Source organism: Mercenaria mercenaria, chromosome 13 (assembly GCF_021730395.1).
Source record: "Mercenaria mercenaria strain notata chromosome 13, MADL_Memer_1, whole genome shotgun sequence".
Classification (NCBI taxonomy): Eukaryota; Metazoa; Mollusca; class Bivalvia; order Venerida; family Veneridae; genus Mercenaria; species Mercenaria mercenaria.
This window is the reverse complement of record NC_069373.1, coordinates 71,380,347-71,393,429: the sequence shown is the minus strand read 5'-3', so window position 1 is coordinate 71,393,429 and position 13,083 is coordinate 71,380,347. Positions and strand designations below refer to the sequence as shown.

Here is a 13,083-nt window from a genome sequence, read left to right as displayed (position 1 = left end):
ATACTTGAACGTCATGTTACCCTGCATTTAAGACAGTACCTTGAGTCGAATGATTTGCTGTATAGTCGTCAGTCTGGATTCAGAGTAAATCACTCCTGTCAAACAGCCCTTGCGAAACTCTTAGATGGCTGGATCACAGCAATTGATAACAATGAAATAGTTGGGACTATATTTCTTGACTTGTCTAAGGCATTTGACTTACTAAATCATGAAATCTTGGTACATAAATTAAATTCATATGGTTTGCATGATTCCACTGTTTCTTGGTTTTCATCTTATCTTCGTGACAGGACTCAGCAAACCTTCATTTCTGGTGTATATTCAGATCCCAGCATAGTAACATCAGGTGTTCCTCAAGGATCGGTGCTAGGGCCCTTGCTATTTTTAATATACATAAATGACCTTCCATTATCGGTTTCATCGGCAGTCACAGATATTTTTGCAGACGATACAACCATATCAACATCGAACTCAAATCTTGAAAATGTGACTGAAACATTATCCAATATTAGTAAAGATGTTGATGCATGGTGTAAGACTAATGCAATGGAGATAAACTCTGCAAAAACCAAAGTAATGTATGTTGCATCAAAACATAAAGTCAAGCAAGTATATGACGAGCCCCCAGTTATTCATTTCAGAGATGAAACTCTAGACTGCAGTACGAGAAAGTTACTCGGCGTTACTATTGAAAATGATTTGTCTTGGAATACACATGTTGATAATATTTTGAAAAAAAATGCAATTCACTTTTATACCTGTTGTCTCGCATCGAAGTATATCTTTCTGTACATATGAGGAAAATGTTCTATAACTCTTACATACTGCCTCACTTCGATTACTGTTGTGTAATATGGGGAAGCTGTTCTAATTCATTAGAAGACAAAATTGTTAAGTTTCGAAAAAGAGCAGCTCGCCTAATTCTTGATAAAGACTTCAATACCCCTTCTGCTGAATTATTTCGAGAATTAAACTGGATGACTTTTCCGGAGCGGGTAATATTTCAAAAAGCAGTTTTAATGTACAAAAGTCTAAACGATGAAGCACCTATTTACCTCAGAAATTCATTTACATTCAGCTGTGATATACATGACATACATGCTCGAACTTTGAGGTCAGATTCTAATTTGCAGCTTTACCTTCCTCGACCGAAAACTGAACTATTTAAAAAAAGTTTTACCTATTCTGGTGCTACTATCTGGAATTCCTTACCAAGTCATATAAAAAGAGCATCATCAGTAGGGCAATTCAAATCACTATACATAGCTTGGCACAACACACAATCATAATACTTAATATTTCTAATATTGCACTTCGTATAGTTATAGTATAAACAAAATACTGGTATTAAATGCACTTGTCTGTCTTCTATATGTTACAATGTACCATGTAAATATTTTAGATGTATATGTTATGTATTGTTTTGAGGGCCTCATGGAAGATTGATGTTGTTCGTCAAATGAGTTTTCCTCGTTAAATAAAGGCTTTATTATTATTATTATTATCATTATTATTATTACGGTCCATTAAAAAATTCATGATGTGGTAAATTGTTAAACTTTAAATATTTCTTATGTGCACTGATGATATTATCACGGATATTACACACACTTAACTTGCAGCACTTAAACAAGGCAAAAAATATATAACAGCGTGTCTGAGTATCTTAATCATAATTCTAAATCGTCTTCAGTACATTAAATACCGACAATAGAGGTGGGAAACTGCTAGCATTTGCTCTTTTTTTTAAATTTTTAAATCTAAGCAGATGTCGGTGTATAAAACCTCAACATATTTCCGTTGTTTTCGAACGAATTTTGAAAACTCAGCAGTACAGAGTAAAGGAGTGATTTTTATCGCCTATGTTCAAACTTGTGGTCTCCAAGCATAACAGACGCACCTTGCAATTCAAATATGCTGGGTATCGGTTGGTTACGAGTGAATGGTCCTCAGAATTTGAATAAAAAAGAGTAAATTATTTTTTAGTATTAATGAATATAGATTTGTATTTCAATGAAGTTCTTTCTTTAATATGATGACCTCATGTTGTGCCTATAATTATTTACATAACAGCAAAAACACTATTATAATGTTGCAATTACAATGTGCTCGATGCCCTTTGATTGTGAATAAACATTCATGAATAATCGGAACACTTCTGGTTTTTTTATGTGTAAACGTAATTGCGGTTTTTCAATTAATACATTTAAATGTTGCCATTAATTGATGTGTTTTTACATAATTATTACAAGCGAAAATTGTTCTTTTTTTCTAAATGTATATCACAAAACTACTTGTTTCTCAGGCATTTTGGGGCAGACTCATACAAACTTTACCACAAACACCACAAATTTTAAACAATGGCCTTTGTTTGATTCGCACCGATTTCCACTTTGATCAATAGACACTTTTTATTTCAATATTTGTCAACTAAAGTTTACTATCAAGTCATTGTTATGATTGTGTAGTAATATAGAAATTATATTATGGTTTTAGAATACAGACAATTGCGCCATTTTATACGCCGGATGTGATGTGATCAATTTAAATGCGGGTCGTATTTGATGTGGTTAGAATTTTCCCGTTTCAAGGCGAGATGCAACATGTGTTGGTATTAACATTAAACGCATTGTTACCCCTAGCAATATTAGATTCTGATTCATTGAAGTTGAAAGACATGTTTTTATGTCTGTAACATACAAATTTAGTCTTTATATTTTTTCCAACATTTAAGTAATGTTCTACTTCTATGAATAATATATGAGCCGCGCCATGAGAAAACCAACATAGTGGGTATGCGACCAGCAAGGATCCAGACCAGCCTGCGCATCCGCGCAGTCTGGTCAGGATCCATACTGTTCGCTAACGGTTTCTCTAATTGTAATAGGCTTTGAAAGCGAACAGCATGGATCCTGACCAGACTGCGCGGATGCGCAGGCTGGTCTGGATCCTTGCTGGTCGCATACCCACTATGTTGGTTTTCCCATGGCACGGCTCATATTTCGTTGTTATTGTAGAATGTCAGAGATTCCATAATTGCCCGGTCTGATGATTCATGCTTCTTTGTTTATTAAAAGTGACCGACAAAAGAATCTGGTATTATCATAGTTATATTTATTTATTCATGGCCGACATAGGGGTCTGGTGTTTTGCCTGTACATGTATACTGATTCAACTAGATTTACGTGACATCTTCAAAGGTTATTACTAAAATGACAAAGGTTCTGAAATTACCTTAGCACTTTTCAATAAGCTGGTATTTCAAATCAGAATACACTTTACACAGTGAGTTATACAATAAGGTACAATAAATATTTTATTAACATAAAAATATCAAAGAATTTGTTTGCTCAAAATAAAAGATATTTGTCCGCTCATTTGTTTGTTCTTCTAAAACAAGCCCCCGTATCGAACCTCGGTGCCACGTTGCACATGTTATAACGGTAGATCAAAACGGCGCACCTACAAAAAAACCGCAAATTTATCCCCCGTCTTCGATTGCGGTTTTGCACAGTGATGACAGCCGCGCACGGAATACGTTTCATGCGAGAGAAACATATGGTTTTGAATGTACCTCATAACCTCGCTAATTAAGCAAATACTCACGAAAAAGGGGCTTCGTGACTACATTTTATGTGTGATTCCGTCTGGGACCAATTAATACAAATACTTCACAGAAACTGCACAAAGAAAATTTGTCGCTGAAACAGGGCAATAAGAAAAAATTTCGCTATATTTGCAGAGAAAATATGTGCAAGTCATCTAGACTTGGCGTGAAAATAACGCAAGACACTTTTAAGACAGTTTCCTTATTGGCTTGTATTCACACCAGTGCACATCACATAATTGAGCCCCGTCAAGCATAAAAGGTCCTTATGGTATTTTTTTATGTTTTTTAACTTTTTCCATTTTCTGAAAGAACGCTTAATTTTGTATCAGAAACCGAAGTTTCAGTTGTCTATCTTCAGTAATTATGGAAATATGCTATATTTTGTGACATGATATAATAAAACAAAAAAGCAACAATAAGTACTCATTCGGAGTTATTTATTTTGAACAGTATACAGAGTTCATCAGCTTATTATCTGCAGTTAAAAAGTAGGAATCAACTATTTGAATATTCGGCAGCATATACACAAATGATGCTTTTAATCTATAAGATGCAACTGGAATAAAAATTATTGTAATTTTCGTTGCCATAGCAACGAATAACAAAATTAACAAATTAAATTCTTTTTAGGAGATCAGTGATATTAAAATCGAGAAGAAATGCTCACACTAAAAAAAAGACACCCAAATACATTGAAAATGATATATATTGCATAAATATGTGTTTCATGTAAAATAATTTCCTTTTAACAGGAAAACATAGGTTTTGGATATCGCATTTAGAAGTTGATGAATCAGTTTTATCATAACTTTCAATCGGTTTCTCTATATGCGTAATAATACACATATATATTTATATTATTAAATTATTGACTTGTACTGTCTTTGTCATGTAAACTGAACATTCGAGTAAAACACAGAATGATCAGAATCAATAGCTACTGTTTCCATGGCAACTGTTTTCTTTTTAAAATATAGTAGCGAAAATGATATTTTAAAAAGGCTCGAAATAGCTACTAATTAATACTTCTGCACGTGATATTTAGAAACCGCTAAAATTCATTAACATGTCATTTTTGTTCAGTCAATCCCATCAAGCTATTACTTAAACAACAAAGTATAGAAAACAATATAGGTCTAGTGAAGTATGAAGAACAATCAGTGGTAATGAACATTAATCATATATGAAATATTTTCAACTCGAATTTCATTAGCTGTTTCCTTTTCATTGATTCTATAAAGGCAATTGTACTTGAAACTTTCCCTTCCACACAGATTTTACAGAATAATAGCAAATAGTTACTACCAAGAATTTATCGTTTCCATGGTAACACTATGGTATGATATTGTTTCCTAAAAATCGCTAAAATGTGACTTTCAAGGAATGACCTTCGGAACATTTCAAATTCAGTACGATTATTGAATATGTTACGCAAACCACTAAAGTTTCGTTACTAGAAAGAACTAGTCTGCTTACTTACTGCATACGATAGTTACACAGGTTTTGGAAAATATTAAACAATAACACAGTAGTTTTTGTTTTGAACGTCCATATAATGCTTCTTAAAACGGGTACGTAAACATAAAAGTTGAGTTCATTCTGAATAAGTTGTCAGAAATAATCTTCAATTATAACACTTTTCCCGATGAATTTTAATAGCTGCTTTAATAATTTATTATATGTTTCCATGGTAACGTTTAAAGTTTTGTGCAATACTCTAAATTGTCACGTCGTTTCAAAAACTCGGCTATTACCTATACTGGCATTAAACTAAACACTAAACGACTCTATTCCGTCTGAGTAGGAATCGGGCAAAGTATGTCCTGAAATGGTTGCCTAACAAGTGGTCTCACGTGCCGGAACAAGTATTCCTGTCTCTCTTTGCTCAATCCGCCAGGTGGCAGTACGTCCGGAATATCGGTGACATCCATTGGTAGGTAATGCGTTTTACAGATGATGAATCGGATTTCATCTATATCGTCTGCGTTTTCTTTCATATAGACGACGCCGGGTTGTTCAATGGTGAATCTGAAACTGTGGTATTTTGATATGTTCGGGACTTTTTTAAATCTGTCTGACAGAAATACTTTCCACGCCCGCCATATCCATCCGTCTGCACCATAAGTTACAGGAAAGTTGCTGACTGACGACTTTCCAACTACTTCAGCTATATGTTGCGGTGTGTCACAGTCTGTTCTCCGGTATAACTTTTTAATGTTTCCAAATCCCGCATCAATCAAGCACCTGTGAAATGACGATAAAGTAAGTTTAAGTCGATAGAAAAGCGTTAAAGTTATTACTTTATATATATATTTATCAAGCAGGTACTGACATAGTCTTTTATGTACGTAGGATAATCCGAACTTCATCTCTTAATGTCTGCATATCCGATAATGCCAGGATTTTGTCTTATAATGACCCATAGTGTTTAAATTTGCAAAACAGTAGACACGTAAATATTACATGCAAGTTGCTAGCATTACATCTGGAATATCGATGAATGAAAGAAAGTGACTGTGATTACGACAGGTCGTTTGAAGGAACTTACGTACGCAGCAGACGACATAATTTGTCATTTTAATTTCCGACTCAAGCAGATTTTCGCATGAAAAGATGTTCTGATAGTAAAATGATAAAGAGCATAGATATGTAACGCATATGAAACGTGTTATCTTAACCATACCGAGTATGTCCGGGAATCTGCATCATGTATGTAATATTTCTGTGTTTTCCAACCATGATTCTCCAGGCAAAATACGCCAGAACGTAACGATTCTTGTTTTGACCTGTTGAAGATGCACAAAATATTAATTACGTGTATGTATCACTATCGGCCGACAATCGCGTGCAATACTAAATAAATAAACATTAAACAAGTTTCTAAACACACTAGTTGGGACTAAAGTTCATGGAACAAGACAAAAGTTTACAAAACAAATTTTATTAATTTCCAAACAATAAGCCGTGTCTTACACTTTTTCCTTGGCATTTACGATCATAGTATTCCCATACGTTTAAAGAGCATTCAGGGCTAAATGCCCGAAATCGTTCTTACATCGTTACATGTGACTTCTGAATCAAGGCAAATTACTATATTTTTATGACGTAATTATTTCACTTTTAGTACTGTTGCACCTAACATAGATAAACCAGAATTGTCCTGCTGAACTTCGTTAAACTTGTACAAACTTGAGTTTGCGCATACGAGTAGATTATTATTTTTATGATGAATACACTACTCTTTTAAATAGTCATTTAGGAAAGCAGCGAACAGTACAAAACATAATAAAACTAGAAGAATAATCATCAAGCTTACTTACCGAAACAATTGTCAGCATGAATGCTACAGTCGTTCTCACCAGATCCGTATGAATGGAACGCATGGTCTAACATGGAAATAACTGAATCTGGTCCGTGAGCCAGCTGTCCATCACGACCTGCAATATGTTGATGACTTATTACACATTAGCACACTATACTTTGTTGAAATAATTCATTTTAGAATATTATCAAAATTACCGTCTGTTCTGACAAAACCAATGCATTGTAAAAGTGTATCTAAGGGTATGATATCGAGTTTTCGAATATAAAATAAATTCTTTTATAAGCAAGTGCAGATGGTTACTAAAGTAATAATGGAAACACGCGCACGCTCGCACGCACAAATACCAAATACATAATTACCTAATGTTTCGTTCTCACTGATTAGGTAGTTGTACTGACAGCAACCATCTACCCGGAAACCAAATATCTGTACCTTGACGGGCTGAATAAAATATGTCGGCCCCTTTTCTCTGGAGTGATGTGGCAATTTGACGTACTGGGAAAAGTCAAATGTATAATGTATATCGTCCATTGAAAAATTGTCTCCCGCAGATGGATCAAGTTCTTGTTTTTTCCTAAACATTTCAGCTGACCTTTCTACACATTTCTTGTACACATCCCTCTCCTTTCTAGCTTGTAGAATATGTGATTGATATCTTCCTGTCGCCGACAACTTATCATCTTCACTCATAGCAAGTTTAATTTCTTGTCTAAAATCTTCGCAAGTGCGACACACATCTTCTATTGGTGAACTTATCTTTATATGCGGAACACATGTTGACCACAGGTCTTTGAATGTTGTTAAACCAACGTATAGTTTGTCATTCTCTATGCACACCTCTTTGTACTGTTGATGGATTGAAAGCTTTGTGTCCGACGACGGCAAATATATTGGAGGTTCATCACTGCGACCTCTGGGAGCTGCCGGCTGGGGAAGGCCGACTTCACTTGCGTAGTTGATTAGAAATTGGATTGCATTTCTAATTACGTCTGGCGCAAACGCATTTGGTGCTCGTCTGCCTGTGTGACCATGAACGCGCGGTTCCGTTCCATGTTCTTTCATGTGTGCCAAAATGTTTCTTAGGGTCTTATGTTTAGTGTCAAATATAAATGAAAATGCTTCTTGACAGATCTTTTTGCCATCGAAATAATAGTCATATCTTTGTCGCGTTCTTTCTTTATTTTTACATCTGGAATTGTCACCTACCCGTTTTAATGTCCCCATTAGAAGCATTTCTTTTTCATTCTTGGACATCTCTCGTAGGCTAAGAATATGCGTCTGAATTCGGTCCACAGTAAAGTTCAGATAACAATTCCTTTTGCAAGGACAACCTGTGTTTATTTTAGTTGAGACGTCATCTATATCACTCTGAGGATCATATTCATTGGTCACAGGGACATGGTCGTCATGTTGATCCTCTGTGTCGTCTGCTTGGCAAGCCTCTTCTGTAACCGCCACTGCTATAAAGAAACGGTTAACACGCTCTTCTAGTGAGGTTTCAGTAGCAAAAGTCGGCGATGTTCTACCGGAAGACTGATCTTGTGAGGCATGTGTGGGTGGTTCGCCTAACCCAAACACCGAAAGCAAGTCATCCAATTCCTGCACAAACACAAGAAAATAAAAAATTTAATTAAAAGTTTTAATGTTGGTACCTTATCTTATATTTAATAAAAAAAAAAAAAAAAAAAAAAAAAAAAAAAAAAAAAAAGTTTCCACCAACAGGAATCGAACTCCAGACCTCTGGCTTACAAATCCCCCGCTTAACCTTGGCGCCTCGTAGGACTTAGACTTCAAATGTCTTTAATATCTAGATTATTTAATTCCCACGTTAAACAATAAAATAAATCGGTAGCATCGATTTTAAATTCCACATTTTTCTAAGAATATTACTTTCAACATACCAAAACTAATGCCGCGGTTAATTACCATTTCTTTATAACAGATCTAGATGGAAAGCAAACGTCATGCTTATGAAAATTACTTGGAACAAAAATTTAAAACCTGCAGATCTATCTTTAGTTTTATGTTTAAACAATTGTTTTTCTAATTACTTTGCGCATTTAAAACAACCTACCTACAACAGATAATACCATGTTATAGTCATATAAGTCCATGCTAACAGGTAAACATTGCCATTGGCATATTTTAAACAAATCTGCTTGATCATTGATGCGAATAACTCGATATTAAAAAAGTTTTATCTGTATTATTCCAGTAGAGAAAGCATGGTAGAATAAATAAACATGTATAGCATTCTATTAAAAGAAATATATGTAAAGTATGCTTTTTATTTTAAATATCACTTGCCTCAAATGTATCATTCATTCACTCTCGCATACCAGAGTCTTAACATGGTTTCTATCACGTGTCTGGTACATGAAAATAACTTTCATGTAATGTTACAAAAGCATAAAAGCAAAACTAAGTTTCTGTACAAAGCTTTTTTCTTTTTAAAGTGGCCATTTAAAAAAGTTGTTCTAACAAACAAACAAATATAAACAGATATATTCCCTTGAGAAGCAGACGTTTTCTTCAAACCAGTATTTGTATTGGTTTCTCAAAATAAATGATAGGTTTTGCTGATTTTGTGTCACTTTAATTGTAGTTAAAATTCTCTGGACTGTTTTTATAAACAGACGTAAAATTAATTTAGATTCTGAACGTCGAAAATGGTCATTACATTTTTGCGTGTTCTCGTGATATTTGATCAAATCTTAATTTTCCCATCATTTGTCGGCTCTAATAACTATTTTTGTGTGTGAATCAAAGCAGAATCAGCCTTTAAAGTTGCGATTTATGTGAACTTATTTTATCTTTGCAATATACTTATCTTTTTCCACTAATTTGTTTACTGTGGTTGTTGTTTACGTCTATCTTTCTGTCACAAAAACCTACTTACGATATAAATCAATAACAACAGAAACAAGTAATGACCGCACGTGGACCGCACGTGGATTTTCCAGTTCTCAAATGACATTTAGATCGTGTGATTATATTTATATAATTTTTGTTCAGATATGGCTTGTTGTTGTTTTTTCGACATTGTAGAACTTGCCGTCTTGGCACGAGGCAATACATGCGGACCTTTGGCCTTGCTTCTCGGTTGATAAATTTTGAACTATGAAAATATGGAACGTTTAGTGGAGTGGCAAAGTATCTGACTCGTATGCTGATCAAAAATCCTGTTGACAGGGGGATTTACTGCGCTTGTTTGTTTCTGGTTCCCAGAGAGTCTATCAGAACAACTGAACTTTTTGGGCAAAGGAGAACTGCTGTGCAGTGGGGTAGTTAACAGAGATTTTTTAATTGAAAGATTCGTTATACCTAGACATTCTTGTCTTGTAAACTTTGTGAACGAATGAAGGGCTCAATGGCTGGAATACTTGAAATATTTCACACAGGAGTACTTGAGAACCCGTCAAAATTAAGATAAGCACTATTTAAAAGAGCAGAGCAAATGATAGATTCCCATATAATTATCTAACTACTCCATTGATATCAAAATCAAGGCCCATTACAGCAGTTTGTTCGACACGTCTTTGTTATGAACAGGGTTTAGTTGTATTACAAGTCTAAAAGTATAGTAATCAACAAAGGATCGGGCATAAGGTGCGGGCTGGTGCAAGTTGATGTTCTATGAGTAATTTACTTTTAATAAGTAGTATCTATTCTTTCATCAGGAATAAATATTATCATAATTCATTCATTCAAACTTGTCTCGGCAGAAATATTTTATCTGGCTCTACAAACAAGACGCTATTCTGGGCTTACAAAGTTATTTTAAGAGTTCAATAAATTAGATAATAATGAGTCTGAAATTCAGTCGTCGAATTGAATTTTATTATGACATTGAGCCGCTCCATGAGAAAACCAACATAGTGCATTTGCGATCAGCATGGATCCAGACCAGCCTGCTAATCCGCGCAGTCTGGTCAGGATCCATGCTGTTCGCTTTCAAACCGTATTACAATTAGAGAAACTGTTAGTGAACAGCATGGATCCTGACCAGACTGCGCGGATGCGCAGGCTGGTCTGGATCCATGCTGGTCGCAAACGCACTATGTTGATTTTCTCATGGCGCGGCTCATGTGGTTTTCAGACTGTTTATTAAAACAAACACAATAAACTATTTCCGTATTGCAGTACGTAGTTCACTCTTAGATATCAGTTAGACAGAGTATTTATGGAACGTGGAACATAGTGGCCATAGTTCCTTTAAAATTTAAAGAGTTTCAGCAATTTCTAATAAACATATCTTGCAAAAATGTTTCAGCCATTTTCAATCTGCTGTTCAAAAGGAAAATGACGACTGTGTTACACAGGCTTTTTTGCAAGCTGTGTTTTAACAAAACGTCGTTTTTATATTGAGTGGCACAGTGCAAAGACACCCACGCAATGAAGTGTACCCAGTGGCAGTATCACAATTGCCCATCTTCACTTTTAGACTGCATTGATGGTAAAAAAGTACATTTTTAAAACATGCTGAAATTGTAACAGAATCCGTTTTATGATCGTCACCTATGCTCAGTACGTGTTATAATGCTTAAAATATTAGCTAAAAGTAGGCAATGGAAGATGAGGATAGGAGGTCCGGGCCCCATGGGTTTGTGCCACATACACATATACTGTAAGGGTAAGGTATATTACTTCTTTGAACCCGAATTTTTCGTGCCTTCGCCTTTTCTCATACATTGGTATGTTTTACGTTTCGCTCTAATAGATTATCTAAGTAAATCAGAATTTTACGCAAACATCTACAGATACGTTTGCAAAATCTGATGCGTCTTTTGGTGCCATAATGGATATACCGGAGAGTAAAACATGATTTAGACTCAAAAGATATTTAGGAGACGACTCTCGCGTCTAGTGTCCCTAGACTCTCGGGTACAGCTCACACGACTTGCAATGAACTAATACTCTCTTCGTACTTGTTTAACATGAATAAATAGATTTAATTAAACGAACAAGAATAATGCTTGGTATTTCACGTCATTATTTTGTTAATGTCCAATAAAGTATCTACTATTATGTTAAAATTGATAATACAGCTATTCAATAAAGTGCAATGTAAAATCACAAGGTAATATATACATTTGGAGCCATTAAGGGATGTAATCATAAATAGTGGATCCAATAATATTTTCTACAATACTTATAAATATTCAAACTTTTGGCAATTGAGAACAACTGTTGATGGAAATTGTCATATCTTTATTAGTATTTATAAGCAAGGGTTATGAGCCTTTATTACTATTATGTGGACGTATTCTATATACGAACTATCAAATTCTAAATACGTACATCTGTACTAAACACACGCAAGTGTACTTAGTTCTATAAAAACTTCAAAAAGGCTTTGAGTGTCATATTATACAATTTCACTTATAATGTATCCCTTAAATATTCATTTCAGGCGGAGAGTATAAATTATCTATCAAGTGCGCTGAATATCTTAATATCAAGCATTTAAGTGAACGTCCTTTATTGAAAAGCAACTTCAAATGAACATCCTATACATATATTCAACCAGCAGTTATTTGCTTACCCGTGGTGTACTTATATAACTGATTTACCTAATGTGGCATAGGTATTTTTTTTTCAAGCGAAATTTTCAATGCAGCGACCATTTTTTTTACTAGGAGCGAATGGAGCATGAAATAACTTTTTTTTATTATTTAAGTAGGCCGATATGATAATCATGTTGCTCGTACTTTTTTGAATAAATGTCGCTCGCACTTAAACATACTTAAATGGAGGTCGAGCTTTGGTTAAGCGCTATTCACTACATAAAGCCAACAACACTGACACTTTCAGAACAGGGTGTTACAGTTTAACATTCTATGCTTTAGCAAGTCTTTCTATTGTAGGCCTTGTCAGCCCTAACAGCCTCTGTTTGAAAAAAAGTGCTGTACTGTTTTGTTTAACGCATATCTTAAGTTATGTAATTAAATATTCACAAGGACCTCTCAACTGACATAATTTTGACGTGAATTGTAACTGTATAATTAGAAACTAAACTGATGACACTAAATTAATGACTGTGGTATGAAAACGTCATCAAGAATGCGTATATATGAGTGCGTATGAATATGTAATGAGTAACAATTAAAACACGATAGCTTCCAGGAAATACATGAAATAATACAAG

The 13,083-nt window shown here is 34.6% G+C and overlaps 1 protein-coding gene across 1 annotated transcript; it reads right to left on the bottom strand.

Moving 5' to 3' along the window:
• Positions 1-5,397: 5,397 nt before the first annotated feature.
• Positions 5,398-8,789, bottom strand: LOC128547786 (uncharacterized). Its single transcript, XM_053520974.1, has 4 exons — positions 7,295-8,789; positions 6,931-7,047; positions 6,294-6,396; positions 5,398-5,854 (listed from the first exon to the last, which is right to left on the bottom strand). Exons 1-4 carry the CDS (start codon positions 8,187-8,189, stop codon positions 5,398-5,400), a joined length of 1,572 nt encoding a protein of 523 aa, XP_053376949.1. The 5' UTR covers positions 8,190-8,789.
• Between the last annotated feature and the right edge of the window lie 4,294 nt (positions 8,790-13,083).